Source organism: Rousettus aegyptiacus, unplaced genomic scaffold (assembly GCF_014176215.1).
Source record: "Rousettus aegyptiacus isolate mRouAeg1 unplaced genomic scaffold, mRouAeg1.p scaffold_m13_p_5, whole genome shotgun sequence".
Classification (NCBI taxonomy): Eukaryota; Metazoa; Chordata; class Mammalia; order Chiroptera; family Pteropodidae; genus Rousettus; species Rousettus aegyptiacus.
In genome coordinates, this window is record NW_023416308.1 from 61,308,563 (window position 1) to 61,329,884 (window position 21,322).

Here is a 21,322-nt window from a genome sequence, read left to right on the forward strand (position 1 = left end):
ATCTATGGCTGGACATTTTATAATTGTTCACTGAAAAATTACTTTTTATTTCAAATGATATATACAAAAATATCTTGGGGAATCTATTAGACTTGTTGCTTCAACCAAGATGGCTTCCGCATTAATGTGTTCAACTCCTATGAATGAATCTCTTCCTCTTTCGGGGAATTCAGAGTCACCATTTTATACTATTGGTGGGTTATATGTAAAGTTTATCAGAGACTGAATGTTTAGAGGAGGGAGAAAAAGCATTGCTAATGTAAAATAAGTCTTTGATTTTATAAAGTACACAGGTTGGTTAAATTCCTTTAATGCAATTGTCCAGTGGTTGTTTGGCCATTCAATCCCTAAAGTGCTAGAAGTATTGTTCCCTCAGGTACCTCATAGTTTGAAAGAGTATTTTCTTACTAAGCAAAGTGCACTTAGTAAATAATTCAGTACCCTGTTTTTATCAATAACACATAAGTGCCAATTAGAATTCCTAGTCAACATGAAATAATCAGGGGTATCGCTTTGATTTGATGGCGTTCTGGTAAGGAAATCTGATGGTGACGTTCTAGACAGTAAACATGATTTCCATTAGGCCTTTTCAAATACATCTATTACTGCCTCTCTGGGTCCCAAGGGGCTCAGATCGGGAGTACTTGGAAATTAAGAGAAGCCATGATATGGGTGAAAGGAGATTCTGCCGCTGGCCTCATCTCCTTGGTAAATTCACAAAATTATCAGGAATTTTATAAGATTGTATGCTACTTTTATATCTTACACTTCTCCCTCATCTATCAAGTTTCAAGTAGTGGTCTGCTCTACAACAAACGATTCATGATCAGTAAATGGGGAAATGAATACGCTGTAACATGGAAGTTTTTCTGGTTCCTAAGCAAGGGGAGCCAGAATATCAGCAGACAAACTCCTCAGTCATTTGAGCTCAACTTTTAGAGAAGTAAACACGAGCGCCTGCATCTAGAGCTCTTCTAATTTATTCATTTCCTTATTAAAGAGCATTTAGACTAAACACAAAGCTGTCATGGTATTTTATGGCTTATAAGCTCTATTTTACTTTTTAAAGAACAAAGGGTAGAGAAATACAAAGGACTTTTAAGTTTCTTCACCTAAGTGATGTTATAAATTATCAAAAGGGTATCATTCAAAAATCGAAAGCTTTACTCATAAGGCAACTACATCTATATATTATTTATATTGGCACCAAAAGGCCCATAAGTCTAAATCTCTTCTTAAGGGAAGTTCCTCTGCCATTTTCAGGTTGGGGCACTATTTTTAAGAAATGCAAACATGTTATTTATAAAATGCAATCTACTTAATCCATTACTATTTTCCCTTTTAAAAAGCAGAGAGCTGATAGAATGAGACAGGACAAGACTTTAATGGCAAAAAGCAATCCTGGGCCTCTGGGTGGAGGCTGGAGAATCCAAGAGATAAGGCAAGGCAAGAGAGTGCACTAAGTGTCAAACGGGAGTGAGGTTGTTCAAGTGGGAGGACAGACCAAAAAGGGCCCTGAGGAAGCACTGAAGATACAATCTGCCGCCTCCTTCACCTTCAGCTGGAGCTTTCTGAGGAAGTTCTCAAAGTACATGTTTAGGTTAGACCCAGGCAGGCATAAAGAAGACAACGGGAGGAAGAGGTATTTTATTTATTTAGAAGACAAGAGCGCATGATCATACTTTGATAGGAAAGGGAGGGAGGGCTCCTCTGGTTGGCATGTCCTTTGTTACAATTCAGGGAAAGGGTCTGTTCTCTCAGTGTGAGTGAATTCCAGTAAGAAAGCTGGGTCAGAAGAGTTTGAATATTTTTAAGCAATCTTTTTCAACAAATTATGGACTGAGACAAGTCGATTATAGACACAATTCACTGTTAAAGAGTTCAGAAAGTATCCGGAATTTGTAACCATATATTTTGATTGATGCCAACATCAAAGGACTTTTAAAAAGCAAATTCAAACCCATAAGTTAGTAACATTTTAAGTTAACTGCTTAAAAAAAGTATTATTTTACATTTCCCCATACTGTATACTCTATAACTGTACATAAATTTCTGCATTTCAAAGCACCTGTCACTTATAAAGTGAAGGTTCCAAAATGCTAGGTGGTTGCTAATTAATATTTTTTAAAAAACAACACTCCTTTGGAAGATTTCTTTTTTTGCTGATAGTTGATCTGCAAACACCTCATGTCAAAGTTTCTGGAAAAAAATCTGGATACTGTTCTAGAAAAAATTATAGCAGACAAGGGCTAAGGGCAGACATAAGCAGCTCCATTTTATAAACAAAGTTTCGACCTTCCATTTTACTCCACTGAACTTCCTTGAATGGTCCACGAAGATGATTCCATTTGCTATCTTGTAAAACATCACTTTTTGGAAGGTCTTTACACTGGTTACGAGGAAACTGAACCAAAATCTTGCTGCCACTTTCAGGGCCATTACGAACTGTGGAGCAGAACCAAAATAAAAATACACTTATTTTCCAAACTAGAAAACAAGAGCAGACCCCATAACTTCATTTTCCCAAATTACAAAAAAAAGGAGCCTGATCTGTCTACCAACTTGAAAGTTCTGTTTAAAAAGTGCTTTTGAGTTTCAATATGCTAGAAACTAATTTACTAATTTATAGTAGGTGGGTATAAATATTAATGAATTACTTGTACTATAAAAATGCGGAAAGGTGAATTTTGGCTTAGGAAAGTCAAATGTCTTATGTATATTCAGAAAATCAAAAATTCATTTTTTATAATGAATAATCCAATCATTCAATAAGTTAATATATATTCAACATACAACGAAACTCAAAAGTTCAGAATCAGGACAGGGAGGGTACAGGAAAGACTTCTGAATTAAGAACTTCCGGTTTTAATGAGGCTTTAACTATTACTCAGGGAAGAACGGTATTTTGAAATTCATATCAGTAAAGATCTAGCAATACCAAGCTTGTAGATTCACAAGCTGTTATCCTGTGGGAAAATTTCTAATTACCCACTCTTTCGAATACTTAGAGCAGGTACTAGAAAAGATCACTCTAAAAACCATCTTTAGGATCAGGTACCATTCTTCCCATATTTGCAGCAGTACATTTAAAAAAATTTTTTATCCATTAAGGGTTTCAAGCTGCAGGAGTAACAGTGCTTATGGCAGTGTTCAGATGTTCTCCTAAGAAAATGTATTGCCAAGCAAAACATTTTTTATAACTACTAGAGAGTAATCTGTTGCTCTGAATAACAGTTGTGATCAGATAAATGCGCAGTACAACCACTCCATGAACTCTGAACCCAACCTGTACCCAGAAGACATAGTTTATTGCAGAGATAAATTACTCTTAAGTATATGTAACTGTTAAAACTAATGTTAAAGCCAAAGAAGCAAAGGTACCTGAAATAGCATAGTCACCACTTGGGGAGGCCACTGTTATAGCGGAGGCATTGCCGATGCTCTCTATGGGCCCAAGTCCCACGTGATTACTGAAGCTCAGTACCTGCCAGCCCATAACCTTCGCCAGCTGCTGGACTGCATGCACCTGATGCTGTGACATCTGCGAATGACAAAGGAAATTTTACTGACAATCAGCATAGATATTTATTTTGCAGTGACCTGACATTATGATAGTAAACTTTTGGTGGCTTTTTACTGCCTAATGCAGGAACCCTATCTTATATATAAGGAATCCTCCTCTGTGTGACTACTGGGGGGAGAGAGCAGGATCCCAACCTCCACTTGCAGAAGCTAAAATAGTGTGATACTTGCTTTCCCTGTCTACTGGCAGCTTGAACATAGGCACGTGATGTAAACTTGGCCAACTGGAGAGTTCCACCTGGATCACTAAATGTGGTGCAACATTCAAAGTAACTGGGTATGCTGAGTATCTTCCATTTACCCCTTCAAAACTGCCCTCCACCCTACTGGGCCCTGGGAGCTTGACCCAAGTTACATTAACAGTTTTCTATGTCCTCTGGGTATAGGTTGGGTTCAGATAATGGGCGCCACCCAAGTAATGGGAGCCAGCAGGAGGGCAAGAAAGAGAGTACGTTCAGGGTATTTATTCTGCTGGTACTTTTGCTGTGAGGTCGCCTAGGCTGATTGTATCCAGTGAAAAAAGGCTGCTGGTCTTCTTAAGGTTGTCCTATATGACTCTCACCTTTTAGGGTTCCTATGAGCTGTCCCTCCTCTACCCCTTTGGCTTAAAACTGGCAAATACTAAGCCCTGCGGCCTGCTTCCATGGTTACTATTAGCAGCAAGTTACCACACTTTCCCTGGTGGTTCTACACCCACACTTCTGTAAATAGACACTCCTGTGTCACCTGTGTCCTGTTAAGTACCTGACTGATACATAGGGTAGGGGCAATTTAAGAGTATATCCTGCCACCAGCAGTGAAAGCAGTAGTGTCTAGATAACAACACTGGCGTTCTCTGGCTGTGGTTGTCACCATCCAGCTTCCTTTGATCCCTATCCATTTGCAAACCTTGTTCTGTAGACTTCCCATTGATTCTGGAGCTACCCAGTAGGCTTCCAATACATATCTGTGCTTAAGTTGGCCATCATTCGAGATGTAATCAATCAAAAGCTGACATACTTCATAAATGCATTTTATTTACTTGGCACCAAAGAAGCGAGTCAGTGTAAAAGATTGTTGCTTCTAGGATGGAGAATGTCAATACTTAAATTTTTTGAAAAACATAGTATCTTTCATTAGCATCTGAAAACCTACCCTTTCTTCCAAAACTCAGTTATCTCACTGGATCATCACAACTCCATGAAGTACGTAGGAAAAATACTGTTGTTACTTTATAGTTAAGGAAAGAAAAATCCAGAAATTTGTCCAGTGTTACAAAGTAAGTTTGTAGTGGAGCTGGGACTAGAACCCAGTACTTTCCACACTGCCCCTTAATATGAGGAACTCTCACATAGTGCTTAAGATTAAAATATTCCATTTATTATTATGGGTGACAGGCACTACAGTTTTGTACCTAATCTCCCTTTCTCTGGTTTTCTTGGGATAATACTTCTCCACTATCATGTGGTCCTGGAGTGGCTGTAAACCCTGGCAACCATGAGAAATAAAAAGTCTGCTAGTCTCACAAATGATCCTTTATTTTAACACAAACTAAGTGGAAACAAATCTAGGACAGTTTACCAAAACTTTTGACTAACCAACAGGTTGTAAAATTGCACTAGGAATTAAATGAGATGGCAGAGAAAAATGGTTTTCTTTTTATAATTTACTGTACTTTTTATGAGAGTAAGGGGCTCCAGACTTGTAGTCTGCAACTATTACCTGAGACAAGAGGAAATCCTGTAGCTCCTGCTCCTGATGAGACAGCATAATTACTCTTCCATCTCTGTGTACAACTCGGATCTGCTCAACTCCAATATTCAACTGCAACTGAATGGACCTTTATAGACACATATACTAAAAATCAGAGATGTTCCAAATTACCTAATACAAAGCCATAAACATTAAACCTTAACATCTAAGGAAAAATAACAATTTTGATAATTTTCACCCATACCCATGGGGTGGAAGGTTTTCTTAGGTTCAACTAAACCATCAGATTCATGCCACACTACCATAGGTCACGATGAGCACCAGTCCACTCAGAAGGATGGAAGAGAGAAACCACAGCTTGCCAGCTAGCTACCATCAGCTGCTCTTCCTTTATGGTAGTCCTTGCAGCAGGACACCTTGTTGCTGAGATGAGATCTACATTTGGGTAGGTGAGAGACCTGCTGTGACTGAGATACCTCATTCCCCACAGAATGAGGGGCTGCATGCTCTGGTAACAACTCCACAAGCATGATTTCCAGGGTCCCCACGAGAGGCACTGCCCAGTTTTAGAAGTTACCCCATCCATGAAAATTCAAAGGCATCCCCATCAGGTATTTATAATTCCTCCCAGTCCAGGTCCATTTTACTAATTTGGGATCATTTCTACAATAACCAAAGTTGCCTAGTAACGCAGACAGCATCTTTTCTTACCAAGTCATTACGGAATTAGAGCTAGAGAACTAACCAAAGGTCACATTCTCATACAGAAAGGCAAAAGGTTTAGTTAACGCTTTACCTTCTCCTGAAGTAATCAGCAAACAAGTCTGATTATGAACAAACTATTAACTTGGCTTAGTTGGGTCAAACAAACTTATAAAGTAGCCAATGAATAACATGAATAAGATCACAACACTTTCCCAAACCAATGCACAAACTTTTAGCATATGAAATGTAGAGAAACACTAGATTCCCCAGGTCAAATAAGCTAGATGAACAAATGCAGAAAAAATAGCATTATATCTTTTCACATTTGACAGTGCTTCTTTTTCTAACTTTATTTTACAGTAAATATTTAGGTATAAAACATTTTTTGGCAACTCTCTACATCAAACTATAATTTTGATTAATTAAAGTTTATTTCTTTCAAAGAAAAACACAAAATTCAGAAGGCTTAACGACTTGTAAAATCTAACCAAATTCTTTAAATTCTTTTTTTAAAAAAGGGTGTGAGGGAAGAGGAATTCTTATTATTATTGGTAGGAGCCTACATGCAGCAACCATTTTTAAAAGTAATTTCGTAACATTAATCAAAATTGTAAATGCCCTCATCTTTTGACCCAGCATTACAATTGCAGACTTTTCCTATAGACATACATGCACATGTACAAGTTATTTTGCTGGCGTAAAACGAAAATATTCATCAATAGAAGGCTTATTAAAAGTTTGGTACATGCAATGGAACACAATAAAGCTGTGAAAAAGATGGAAGTCAACCTGTATGTGCTGATAAGGAATGCTTATTCATCCAACATAATACTAATGAGTTAAAAAAAAAAAAGGCACACTAATTGAAAATTACTGCTAATAGCTATAGGGTTTCTTTTTGGGGTGATAGAAATCTTCTGGAATTAGACAGTGATGACAGATACAGAACACAGGGAATATACTAAAAACCACTGAATTGTGTTCTTTAATATGATGCATTTTATGTTATGTGAATTACTGCTCCATTTTTTAAAAGCATTTAATACTGTGTAAAACAGGCATGATGCAGTTTGGCTGTATATGCTTGTAAATTCATAGACTTTCCTAGAGTATGTATAAGACATTGCTTTAAATATTGGCTTCTGGGGAGTTCTAAGAAAGAATTATTTTCAATTTTAAATGGCATAAGATGGCCCCAGCTATAAAAGATGAGAAAAAGGGCATTCTACTACTTCCTTCTACTTCCTCTCCACTCTCCTGATTCTGTCAAGGCTGCATTATCACTAACCTTTTTTTACAGATGGTTAGAACGTTTACACTGGGCCCTGTAACCATTACCCTAAGTTGTTTGGTCTTATTTCTAGAGTTAAACAATTCAATGCTGATAATTTTTTCTTTTCCTCTCCTTTTGTTCACTCCCTCAACTTTTTATTATGGAAAATTTTAAACACAAATAAAAGTATAATATAATTTAATGAAAACCAATGGCTCCATCACCCAGCATTAATAGTCAAAAATGCACACCAAACTCATTTCATCTATATTTTAACACCTACTCTCCCACCCCACCCCAATTATTTAACTCATTACTTTTTTAGGTGTAGAAAAAAACCATAACTCAGTTTCGCTCTACCATCTTTTCCTAGAAGTTTCAAGACTTATTTCCTTTTCATTGTATACTCTTATCTTCTATGTTCATCTTTAAATCATGCTCATCTTTGTTTCATTATTTAAAAATAATGAATTAAAAAACTTCATGCTAAAAAACAGCATTCTAAATATATTATACTCCCCTACTCCGGAAGGTGGTGGATTTGCTTCATGGTGTGCTCTGCTCACTGGGGAGACACTGTGTCTATTTAGGTCTAAGGCGGTTTGGTAGCTTTCTGTTCAATGTTGAGGTTCACTTATACCATAGTTCAAAAATGTGACATTTACCTAATCGAGACTATTTTAGACATTCTTACCTCTCATTCTTACAAATACTCTATGGCTGATACAATTTACTGGAATGTTATGCCACTCTAGCAAGTAAAAACCCGTATCTTGATATGAGCACTCAGCAAATATCAATACATAAAGAGCAACTTAACATATTAAATAACTTATTTTTGACACTTACTTGCATATTTGTTCATAACCTTGTGATGTGATTAAAACTTTCACACTAGATTCATAAACATCATTAATATTTGACCAATGAGCCTGTATCTGAGGATCCTCAATGCGACTTGCTAGGCTGTCAATGGTTGCAGCAGTTCTTTTAAAGAAAAAATGATAGAATTTTTTAAGTCGCCATGTTAGATAATAACATTATAAATCACATCAATTTTATGGAGATCTGAAAACCAGATGACCATTTTTTGAAAATACCATCAACTGAAAAGCAAAGATTTTAAAGCAAGGTCAGCTGTAGTTATAAGACCCTCTTTCACAGTGCTCTGACGTCTGGCTCTCAGCTTCAGGTTATGACGACACACTCTCACACACAGGCCAGTTTCCTTTTAACTCCACTGGCTTTCTCCCACTCAGGAAACCTATCAGAGCACAGTGAGAAGGCTACTTCTAGGTAACTTCAGCTCTAAAAAATCATTTGTAAATAACAATACTTGGTCCCTGGTAACAAATGACTCGGGACACACCCACACCTGAGAGCCATTACTGCAATGGAATTACAATTATTTTCAAGAGAAGCTAGAGACTTTTTGCACAATTAAAACCTTATACTCCAAGAAAGATAAATATAATTAAGTGTGAGTGAGAACTAAGATTCATCAAGTGCTAATTATGTACCAAACACTGTAAGGAATGCTTTCATGAATTAGATAATTTAACCTAACAAGCCTGTAAAGTAGGTAATTTTAGCTCTCTTCTTCAGAAGAGAAAACAGCAGTGTAGCAATGTTAAGTAATTTGTTCAAGGTTACAGAGCTGTGATCCACCATACAAAACCTGGGGATCTGACTCCAGAACTAGTGATCTTTCTTCTGTATCTTACACACTCATTACTAGCACTGCCTAGAATCAAAGCATAAATCATGTAAGTTAGCCAAACTACTGGAGGTCTTCAGTTTCTTCTAATGATCTGATTCTAGCACTTGACTGGAAAGGGAAGGAAAAGTCAGGAGGAATCAGCAGGAAATGAGCACAGCCATTAAGGACAAGGGGCTTTTACATAAACAGGCCTGAGTTTGTTCTTTTACTGTTTCCGCTCTAGTGATGATTTCTTTCAATCCACTCTTAACTTTCTCTTCCTTTTCTGTGATTTGTTTCCTTGACAATGCTTCAAAAATTTGTACAGCAGATAAATATGTGAGTGTTCACAGCATTACATGTATCAACAAGATGCAAGTAAACAATATCTTGCAACTGAGAAATGGTAAAAGAAATCATGGAAAGTCACAAAATGGGGTATATTAAAATATCTTTGAATGCAGGGTACGAAATTTTATGATCCCAGATTTGTTTTTTAAAAAATATACGTAAGCCCTGACACATACATGTATCTAAATATATGAGCATGTTAATAGATCTTGCTATGTATGGTATTATACAGAAGGGGCTGATACATTGGAAGAGTATTTCTATACTTAGGAAAAAAAGAGAACACTTTTAAAGCCTTTCTGCTTTCAAGACTATATTACTCTAAAATTTATAATTTCATAATTTATAGTTTATAAGTTCTAAAGATAACTATTTCCATGGTTCCATGGTCCTAATTTATTTTAGGGAATATTTAACTTTATGGTCAATCAGTAATTTGCAGGATTAACAATTAATAGCTTTTATATTTGAAATGTACAAATATAATTTTGTTTGTAAGGAACTTCTGCATACATTATTTAATTTAATACTAAGAAAAGACTCCTATACCCCCAGAGGAATAGACTGAGGGCCAGAGATATTAAGTAACTTGCCCAAAGTTAATTAGTAAGTGGTTAAGCCCTGCCTTAAACATATCTTTTACATGAATTTCTTACTCCTTTCATGCTGTCTTATTTAACATGTCTTCCTAATTTATTTTACTAAAAATGGAAGGACTTAAGTTTCCATTCTAAGACTATAAACTAATGTACTAATAAAACCATGATTGTACTAACATGAAAAAAAAACCTGAAAGTCAAAAATAAAATATCTGTACAATAGTGTGCCCATGCCTAAAATTCTGAGCACTGTTAAGGCATAATTATGAAAGTAAAAACAGACCTCTTCACTAAATACCATTATCCAAATAGAAGAGTACCATTTGCAAAAGATATATTTAAGACCAATCATGCCAAGTTTGTTTGTAAACAATGCGTATAGAAGAAGAAAATGAGCTCCAGAGTTAGAGACCTGGGAATAAATCTTGACTTTGCAACTTTTTAGCTGTGTAACCTTGAGCACAATGTCTCTAAGCCTCATCAGTAAAAATTGGTAAACACTATCTACCTCAAAGAATAAGGATTAAAGAATTCAAAATACAGGAAAGTGTTTTCCAAAGTCTTAATATATGCAACAACCAAAAAATATAGAAAGCTTCAAAAAGATTTTAATTAGTTCAAGAACAAGCACCTCAAAGGATGGGTTACCGAAGAAAATATGGTGGTCTTTAAAAATTTTAGTACCATGTTAGAAATAATAAGTTACATGGGCCATGGATCTGAGTCTTCCTCAAACTTGACAGAATCATCTATGCCCATAAACTCTTACATTGTAGCCACTTTCCCCTCCCTGGAAAAAAAGGTTAAAGCATGCCAAAAATACCACATATGAGATAACTAATAAAGGGAAAAGGACTGCAGTTTCAAAGAAAAAGAGTAACTTTGTTCATCCTTACCTACTCCTAAGAAAAATATGCTTTGCTTGTTTAATTATCTTTTCCAGAAGCCCTTCACTGGACTGTAATGAATTAATTTCATTTTTATCAAAAGCTTGAGGACCTGAAAGTCTCATTCTCTTGTGGCCGAAAGGTGCACTTGCTGGATGAGGCATCATGATGGAACTCAAGGTCTGTTTATGGAACTATAACAAGAACAGCCATTATAAATGACTAACACTCACATATTAAACACCACACAGTTCTCAATCAAAGCCTAGCTCACATCTAGAAAACACGAAAGCAAAGGATCTGCACCACATATAAAGGCAGTCTTGGTACACAGATAAATGTTAGAATCTAACAGGCCATGCACAATGTGAGTTTGTAAAGAGGTGGGTCCCTCTCAAGCTGTGATTTTTATTTTAAAAGTTTCAAAGTACAAAACCAACACTACTCTTCTGTAAGTCTCACCAACAGAACACATGCAATCAGTAAAGTTATTCCACCATTTTCTAGTTAGAGGTTCCCAACCTGGCTGCCTAACAGAACCACCTAAGGAACTTTTAAAAATATACTGATCCTTGCACCATCACAAAAGATTGAACCAGATTCTGGGGTGGGACAGGGGAGGCTAGAATATATACTCCTATTAAAATTTTCTCAGGACAATTCTTTTAAAATTAGCCTAAACTGGAAACACAGTTCTAGATGACCTATAAGTAGACTATGTCCCAAAATAACTCATATACTGTTCGCAGGCTCTGGCAAAACATTTTCCCTGATAAGTCAACCAGAATCACTTCCCTCTGCGCCCTTTAACATGTATTTGTTATACCTCTGAATAAAACTTGTGGTCTATGCTAGGGAACAGAGACTTTATTCTGATCTTTATTTCTTGGGCATACAGCCAGGATGTTTCACATCAGAGACAGTGAATATCACTGCAATGTGAATAACGACGACTCAGCAGGCGGCGGGGGGGGGGGGGGGGTTATACATATTCAATGCCCCACATACATGTACACAATGCAAAACAAAAATATTTATTTCATTACCTCTCTAATCAGTAGATGCAAATTATGCTCAAGGACATAAAGGTGGTCCTCTGGACTTTGCTTCTCAGTAGCAGATTTTTGGGATTTCTTATCATTTGAGGAATGACACAAAGAAATGGATAACTGCAAGCCTATTTATAAAAATAAGTAGGACAGATATAAACAGTATGAAAAGGCACAAACTGTCTTCATAAAGTATAATCACAGCCCATTCTCAAAAGACAGATTCTAAACTTGAGGAGGAAACCTCATGATTAACATTTTTACAGCAAAATGAACTATTCAGGAATATAATAAACTACCATATATTTTAACAATTCAAATTGTTGACCTACAGTATGGCTGCTAACTTTGAGCTGTGGCAAAAGACAGGTGAACCATAACTATGTATTAGTTTCTTCCTACCTTTAAATTAAACAAGCAAACAAACAAACATACTTTTTTAAAAAAAGAAAAAAACACAGAGTTGGTGTCTGGTCTTACTAACTAGGTGATATTCCTCCCTGCTTCCATGAGAAGCAGGATGGAATTTTTCAGTCCTAAAACCTATTCCTTTGATAAGATCTAAAAAGATGCTGCTCAGAATTTATGTAAAAAACAAGTGCACATCTAACTACAAACTGATCTCCAGGAGAGGTCTATCTGCTTTTGAATAATATAATTAAAACCCAATTTCTAAAAATTTAGGAATATTATGGGTACCTAATAAATTAAAGCATTTTCTAATTGACATCTCATTTAGACAATAAGAAGGATCCTGGAAAAACTTTCTACAAATGGTGTTAGCATAGATACCTCAAAGTAACTGTTGCTGAATAATGGCCTTGCTAGTGCAAATTTTTAACACATTCTGTTTAAAATTCAGGAGTTCCACTACTTAGGGCGCAGAATAGAATTCACAGTGTAGTTTGTGTTGCCTACTTTACTAGCTGCCATTATGGAGAGCAAACTACCTCTACCTCTTTGCTCTAACTACTCCTTCAACACACTCAAGTAGCTACCCACTTTGTCCTGGTCCCCAAACCACAAAGTTCTATTTATAAATTTCAGAAGGGCTGGCTGCTCTTACTTGGAAAGGGCTGAGAGATAATCTGGTTTTTCACCACAATGTGAGGGATCTGTGATTTAATTTGAACAGCTTCCCGAGAGAGCTGTGCAAAAATTTCTTTACATAAGAGAACATTTTGTGCTGCTTCTAATTTCGTCTGCCAATGTGGGGAACCTAAAAGACAGGAAACATATGTATATATTAATTATCTAGTTACATTATGTATTAACTAGCTTAAGTGATGATCTGCATACCAAAAAAGTTGAGAAAACATTGTATTACAGCATATCCTTTCCAAAACATTCTTTTACGCAGAGAAAACTGGTACATTAGTTCAATCTTTAAAAAAAGATTGCACAGCTAATCACTAATAGTTAATTAACAAATTACAGAGAGTCCATTTCCAATTGTTCTGACTCCAAAATACCTATTTTTTCCTATCTACATTTATCTTCAGTGTATTTGTAAATGTAAGCTCATACAAAACCAGTACTCAGAAGATGGAACATAACTACACCTGGTTTGGATTTGGGCAAAGGTCGTTTGAAGAGGTTAACTGTGCCAAGATCACCTATGTCTGGAGCTTGTTTTTGAATTGAAACCTATGTGACAACAAAAACATAAGAAAAATGTTAGCAAATTAGTTTTTGAGCTGTAAATAAGAAATTATTTGAAAAATACTCTAACAAATACCTTAATATATGCAGACCCCTCTAAATCACTAGGAATTTGAACATCAAGAGGACAGTAATCTTCAGGTATCTTCTTATCCAGATCAATATCTGTATTCTTTATTACTTCAAACGTACCATGATGGGGAAAGAGAGATCCTAATGAGGTGTTAAAAGCAGAAGCATAAAAAAGTTAGTACATTCAACATACATTAGTAACTATATTTCACATCAACATCATTGAATTATAAATTAAGTTTTCACAACACATGTGTTTCGGGGGGATTGGGGTAGTGAGCAAAGAGGGATGAAAGGAAGAAGAGTTATTTACCTTAAAATAATAACACTCCTTAGTCTAATGGTGTCATTATCACATGAATTCCGTGGGCTATCTAAATTGTTTTATTCCAATGGAGCTTCCATAAAATGAATGTGCTTCTAGGAAATACTTCACTTAAACCTTGGAGATTAAATAGTTCTGGAGCCCAACCTCTATCGTAAAATTGTAATTGAAGTGTTCTGAATGCAGCAAGAGAACAACAAAGGACAGTACATACACCACCTTTTTTCAACCAGTTCCTAGATTTTTATGTGTCTTTTTGTGTAGTGCAGAAGTTTGGGGAAGTTGTTCTGGCTACTGAATTATGTGGGGAGAGAGTAGTTAAATGTAACTGATATTTTATAACAGGGGAAGATTTTCAAGATCTTCTTGCAATTTAAAACAGACTGTAATTGAATCCTTTTACAACCACAGGTGAATGTTTTATATAACTTAGGTACTTGCACATAATTATTTGTTGGAGCTTATAACGTCTAGAGCCAGTGTGTGTACTGCTTTTCAGACCACCTAATAATATGTAAAAACGTCTCCATCATCTTGAATTCTTCTTTGTAGTGGGACTTTGCCCTCAGAATTTAAAATTTCCCAATTCATATCAAGGCTGAGGCACACATTTGACTTAACTACCTCAACCTACCTTCAATTTTAGGATAATGATGGCTTGCTTTGGCAAATAGACTCTTAAAATATAACTCTGATACTGTAATCTCAATGATCACAGCCAGGGCTCCCTGCTTTATCCCTTGGCATTCAAAACCTTTACCCTACTGAGCTATGCCTCTTATAAACTTTTACTGGGTAGTTCCTCTGCGTATACTCTGCGTATACTTCAGCAGCTTAAAGACATAACTATGATTACCTTGATTAAAATAGCTCAGCAACAAAGAATTTATACCAAAAGATGTGAATTCAAGACCACCAAACTTTGATATACTCCAACAAATTATATTCTTTAAGTTAGTGCTGCAGCCTTGGATCAGTGGGAAAAGGGAAGGCAAAGTGTTTTCACCATCCTCTCTCTTCACTCAGGATGTGAAAACAGCTTAGTAGACTAAAGGGAGAAAAAAAGAACACAGGGAAAATACGAATGTTTCTTCTCTCTCTTTATGCCCAGTTTTTGAGGGTTACAGGTGAACTTTTGATTGAAGAGTCCGGTTCTACCTCCTGATTCCTAACCAAAATGTTAATTATGGTTCAGGGTACATTAGTACATAATAAGCCTTATCTCTGAACTTTCGGTTAGCTGTACCTATAAGATTTTCAAAGTGAATCTAAACTATGTATCTTTATATAACACTGTGATGAGTAATTTATGTGTACAGAAATTAAAACTTCAAAATGTAACTGAGGAACAATATATTATAGGAGAATAAGTAACATTACAATCAATTCTGCATATATATTTTTGGACAAACTATTGTTCAAAAGCATAGTTTTCAACAAAAACCTGTATACCTGCACTTCTGTAGCTGAGATCTCCAAGAATTTTATCTCCAACTTTTCTAAGTTTCCAGTGTTGCCGTAATCTCAAAAGCTCAGAGTTGAAGTCTCTCTGTAGCTTATTTTCTTGATTTTCAGTGACTGATTTGGTCAGTCTTTCTGCCCCCTTCAATAGGATTTGCGCTGCTCCAGCAAGTGACTTCTTTTTAGATATCAACTGCAATGTCTGAGGATTCTATCAAAAACAATCCAAAAGTATAGTTTTGTATTATTTTTAAATGATTTAAAAATTATATATTTTCTTAATAATAAAATACACAAGAGAAAATTTAGAAATTAAAGAAAAGCAAAAAGAAGGGGGAAAGTGCACATATAATGTTTTTTAAAAATAACCTATTTCTTCGGTCAACTCAAATAAAAACTTACATTAAATTAAAACACCACTGTGGACTATAAATCAGAAGTTAACACTGTATCAACCCTGCCCAGCCTAGGTTAGGTATCCCACTTGTGCACTGCCATTCCTCTTCTTTATGTGTTACTACTCCCCATCCACATGTGTAACTCTTTTGTGGCACTCATTATACTTTTGATTAAAGTCTATAATCTCTGCTTGAATGTAACCTACGTGATGGCAGGAACCACCATATCCAGACCCTAGAACAATGCCTGGAACATAATATTTGATTTAATGAATAAATAAATGACTGAACTGAGTATAGCTGTACAGTTATCCTGTATTATGGCAAGCTAGTACACTCCCTTTGGAAGTAACACTGAAACCTTGCAGCACTGATATTAAATGTACTTAACTGAATGCAGATTTTTGGAAAACTGATGAGAAGTTAAAATTTGTGTCATATACATACATAAATATCCATAATCGCCACCAATCTGTGCATTGTATTAACCAGACAGACTTCCAAAAAGAAAGTTTCTGGCTGTATTATAGTCAAGATCATTAAGTTTCATAAAAATGTCACAAAAATATTTTGTTCATATTAAGGAACCTGATTCTAAGTTCTTAGTTCAAGAAATTCCTGGAGACTCCTTTCTGGGAAAAGTACAGAATGGCAGAAAAGACAATGGGCTATGAGTGAGATGCTGGAGGTCTAGGCTTGGCTCTCTATCCACTGGCTTTACTGCAATCCGAACATTTCGCAGATCTCTTTAGGCCTTAGCTTTCTCTCGATAAAATGAAGGAAGCAGATTTAATGATTTCTAAGCGGTCTTTCCACACAATGTTTCTAGATTCTGAAACTATTACCATGTAATTACATCTAATTAATCTCATTTACAAATGGGTTCTTATAACCGTCACTTCCTCTCCATGCCACTAACTTGGTCATGGTCCCGATGTTTATTTTCCTTAAGGACCTAAGTAGCTTCCCTGATTTCAGACTCTTCATTCGCCAATTCAACTGTGCTGCCTCCCTTTCACTTTTTAATGCTCAAAAACTGAATATACTCTTCATCGAATCTCAGTATTTCTACCTTGCTTTCAATATCCTCCATAATTTGGTCTTTTTAAGTTTTCTAAAAGGGGCCTGAAAAGGGGGCTAGGGAGTTAGAAGGGAAAACTGAGACTAAGAAAAGGACTTGTTCAAGGTTACAAGGTTAGTGACGGCAGAGAATGATTGAGCCCAGGTCTGTCTGATTCCAAAGTCATTTTATCATCACGTTTTTGTGTAATACATTACAGACTAAGGATCCAGGCTGTAAGAATTTGTTAAGATTTGAGAAACTTTAAAGTATTATATTATTAATGAGACTTAACTCTTCTGAGGTCACGGGTACATTAATAAAATAATAGATAAAGAAGATGTAGTTTTATCCTTTTGTTTTGAACCAGTTAGTTTTTAAATCTTCACCTAATTTTCCATGAAAAGGGAATAGGCAGGAAGCCTAAAAAATGATTCTGGAACTTAATAAAATGATACTATTATTCAATTAAAGCCCACAGATTACCTGTTTTGGAGGAAGTGCATCCTGAGAGACGGGATCAAGAGTCATAAATTTTTTATCCCTAACAATACTGAGAACATCATAGAGAACGCACATCTCTGTCAGGGCACTTCTCAAATTGTTCCTCACAGAGTCCCAAGGCCAAAGGGAAGGCTGAAATTTTACCAACCCTAAAAAGAGAAAGAAAAAAAGAAATGCACAGGTATTAGTTACATTGAAGAGAGAAAGCTCATTTAGAGTTTTAAAAGTACTAAAAGAAGAAATAAAAAAATTTTATTTCAGATTGTTCCCTCTTTTATCCTATTCCTTCCACCCTTTCTTGAATTTTTGCTACCACTGAAGTAAGCATTCGTACAATGGCAAAACAAATACGATACCTAATTTCCATAGGGAATTACATTACAACATGATAGGTAGGCATTCAAATCTTTTTAAAGTTATGCAGGCTTTTTAAATAACCTTCCCCCCACCCCCAGCTTTTAAAACATGGGTAAGTAATTATACAGAATTTCCAAAATAGAGAAAAGTACACAAATAAAAATGGCAGCCTTCAGATATTAAACACTATTAGTATCTTCCAAATTTTTAAAAATTTATTTAAATTAGTTTCAAGTATACAGTACATTGGTTAGACATCTATATTGTTCATAAAATGATCCCAATTGCTCCTTCTCCTGGCCCTCCACTTAGCCATATTAATGTTAATTGCATTCCCTCTGCTGTGCTCCTCATCCTCATGATCAACTATCAGCTACTAATTTGTACTTCTTTAACCCTTCACCCTATTCTCCCAGCCCCCTAATCCCTTCCCCTCTGTCTGTCACCAAATTGGCCACTATATTTGTGAGTCTGTTTATGATTAATTTCTTTTTATTCCTTAGATACAAGTGAAATCATATGGTTTTTATCTTTCTCTGACTTATTTCACTCAGCATAATAACCTCTAGGTCCATCCCTGTCGTTGCAAATGGTAGGATTTCATTTTTTTTTTTAATGGCTGAGTAATATCCCATTGTATATATGAACCACAATTTCTTTATCTAATGGTCTGTTGATGGGCATTTAGGTTGCTTCCATATCTTGGCTATTGTAAATTATGCTGCCATGAATATTGGGATGCATAGATTTTTACAAATTATTGTTTTAGTTTTCTTTGGATAAATTCCCAGGAGTGCAATTGCTGGGTCAAAAGGTATATCCATTTTTAATTTTTTGAGAAACCTCATACTGTTTTCCATAGTGGCTGTACCAATTTGCAATTCCACCACCAGTGTGTGAGGGTTCCCTTTTCTCTGCATCCTTGCCAACACTTGCTGTTCTTTGATTTACTGATGACAGCATTCTGACAGGTGTGAGGTGTTATCTCATTATGGTTTTAATTTGCATTTTTCTGAAGATTAGTGACCATGAGCATCTTTTCATATGTCTGTTAGCCATCTGTATTTCCTCTTTGGAGAAGCATCTGCTCAGGTCTTCCATGCATTTTTTAATTGGATTGTTTGTTTTTTTGTTGTTGACATCGTCCAACTTTTTAATCATTTTTTAAAATCTCTTCTTAAAATTAAATTTCATTAACACATGCTTACTGTATAAAGTTCAAACACTAGAGTTACAGAGTAAAAAGTGAAAGTTTTCCTTTACGCCTCACCCTTCATTTTCTTCCCTCCTGAAAGATAATCAGGTAATATTAACAGTTGGAATATACCTGTCTAAATGTTTTCCTATGCGTTTACATACATACACTCCCATCTTTCTATTACTTGCTTCCTCCCCACCCCAACATAATATGTTTTAGAGATACTTCCATGTCAACCCATATAGATCTACTTCATTCTTTTAACAGTATATTCTGGAGCACAGATATACAATAAGTTTAACCATTCCTATCTATTGGACATATAGGTGGGTTTCAACAATGCTAGTAGCAGTAAACAACCTGTACGAACATTTGTGTACATGTACATATTCTGTAGGTTAAATTTTAGTTGACATCAGTGGTTCAAAAGAGATGCACATTTAAAAATTTGACACATACTCAACTGCCAAAGTGTCTTCAAAAAGGTTCTATCATTCACATTCCCAACCCTGGATATTAACAATCTTTTAAATTTCTACTAATCTTATGCATTGAAAATAGTATCTTAATGATGTTTTAGTTTGCTTCTCCAAACTAATGAGATCTTAAGTCTTTTCTCTGTGAGCTGACTGTGTATTATCTTTGGCCTATTTTTCCAATGAGTTGTCTTTTCCTTTGCAGTTTGAAGGGGCTCTGAATATCAGGGATAACAACCACTTGTGTATCATATATGTGGCAAATACTTTTCCCAGCCTGTCACTTATATTTTTCTATTAATATTTTAAAACTTTATGTGATTATTTTTTCCTTTATAACTTGCATTTCCTATCTTGCTTAAGGTCTCTGCTACTCCCAAAGTCACATGACTATAATTTCCTTCCAATATTTTGTTTTATTCTCTCAATTTGCATTTCAATCCTTGGGGAAATAATTTCTGTGTGAAGTATGAGGTGGTATTTACCTTTGATTCCTAAACAGATCGCAAATTGACCTAAAACCACTGGCTTGAAATGCCATCTCATTTACGCAAGATCTGCTGCACATATCTAAATCAAGAATTGTGAATATTTTTTATCCTTGACAATAATGAGAATCCAAAAACCACTCATACTTTTTCTACAATTCTCTAATTAGCTTACCTCCTTCCAATTTTATTTTCCATTTACAACATAGCATCCTGAATAATCTTTTTAAAAAAATTATCTGTCTACTAAAATGCTTCGAAAACTTTCAGTTGTCCTAATAAATGCCAAATGCTTATCCTGGCCTACTGGCTCTACACACGATTTGACCCTTGCCTACCTCTTAAACCTTATCTCATACTCCAGTCAATACAGACTTCTTTTCAGTAGGTGTTACTATTAAAATCCACATTGGATAGGGAAACACTCAGTCAAGCTCACGAAGTTTAAAAGTGCCAGAGCCGCGACGAACTATAGGGCTCTCAGCGTGTGCCGTATTACAAAACCTCTATTAAAAACGTATTTAAACATTGCACTAGTGACAGTGTCCCAAACACTCCAACTTAAGGAAACCTGCAGAAAGATAAGCAGCATTGAGTTAAGGAGTACCCTAAATCGTCCAGCTATTCAAAACAAAAACAAAAACAAAAACTCACCAGCACAATGTTCCTTGCGGGTGCTGCTTTCAAAAAGACGCACAGCATCTCACTTCGCTCAGAAGAGGCAGAGTGACATTACATGGGCGGATACGAGAAGCAGATACGGGCCTTACCTTCCTCGTCATCCTGGTCCGCGCTGGACCCGGCGCCCGCCCAGTCCTGCGCATCGCCCTCAGCCCCCGCCGCCTCCTCCTCCTCGGATCCCGAACCCTGGCTGAAGTCGATCCGCTGGGCCAGTCGCGCCAGGTTCTGCGACATGGACAGCGGCTGCAGGTACGTCTCAGTGCCATCCAGGCCCACTTCCTGGACCTGCTTCTCGCAGGCTGACTCGATGCTGATCCGCACAGCGCGCACCCCAGACATGCTGGCGGCGTGGGCGAGCGGCGGGAGGAGGCCCGCACGACCCAAAAGCCAAGATAGAAAGCAGAGGCACCGCTACGGGTAGCCAGAAACCAGGGAACAGCGGTGCCTTTGCGGGCTCTGCGGAAACTAAACGGAACTCCTCCTCCGGAAACAACGCCGATGGGCTAGAGACTTTCCCAGAATGCACTGCAGGACCCTCCTCTCCGCTGGGAATCTCGCAGAATGAAACTGGCAGGCCGCAGGCGCTCTGGGCTTGCGGGGGGAGGACTTCCGGTGAGTCCATTGCTGTGCAGAAAAAAACACCTGCCTGTAGGAGGCGTGGACCACGACGGGAGGTGGGGTTGTCTCTGGTGTCCCTCTGCATTTTAAATGTTACTTGTTTGAAAGTGTTGGAGTAAAGAAAGCTGAAGAAGGCAGAAAAGAGGGGAAAATAAATGAATAAGTCCTTGGATCTTAGCAATGAG

General features: G+C 36.6%; 1 protein-coding gene across 2 annotated transcripts; it reads right to left on the minus strand.

The window, feature by feature from the left end:
• Positions 1-1,636: 1,636 nt before the first annotated feature.
• MED17 (mediator complex subunit 17) lies at positions 1,637-21,082 on the minus strand. 2 transcript variants are annotated; one of them, XM_016158681.2, is made up of 12 exons: positions 20,609-21,082; positions 17,302-17,468; positions 15,349-15,568; positions 13,576-13,712; positions 13,400-13,484; positions 12,904-13,056; positions 11,835-11,965; positions 10,798-10,982; positions 8,102-8,239; positions 5,284-5,401; positions 3,382-3,541; positions 1,637-2,445 (listed from the first exon to the last, which is right to left on the minus strand). In XM_016158681.2, exons 1-12 carry the CDS (start codon positions 20,856-20,858, stop codon positions 2,234-2,236), a joined length of 1,956 nt encoding a protein of 651 aa, XP_016014167.1. In that variant the 5' UTR covers positions 20,859-21,082; the 3' UTR covers positions 1,637-2,233. The 2 variants fall into 2 exon arrangements, with proteins under 2 accessions (XP_016014167.1, XP_016014168.1); XM_016158682.2 differs by lacking the exon at positions 20,609-21,082 and adding an exon at positions 20,493-20,595.
• Between the last annotated feature and the right edge of the window lie 240 nt (positions 21,083-21,322).

What these genes read in the sequence shown, in the direction of transcription:
- MED17 (XM_016158681.2), bottom strand. Translation starts at nt 20,858, where the DNA reads ATGTCTGGGGTGCGCGCTGTGCGGATCAGCATCGAGTCAGCCTGCGAG. An exon ending in TCTCAGCTACAGAAGTGCAG is followed by an intron (nt 13,713 to 15,348) that starts GTATACAGGTTT and finishes ACACCTCATTAG; the next exon opens with GATCTCTCTTTCCCCATCAT. An exon ending in TTTGCCCAAATCCAAACCAG is followed by an intron (nt 13,057 to 13,399) that starts GTGTAGTTATGT and finishes CCTGTCTTTTAG; the next exon opens with GTTCCCCACATTGGCAGACG.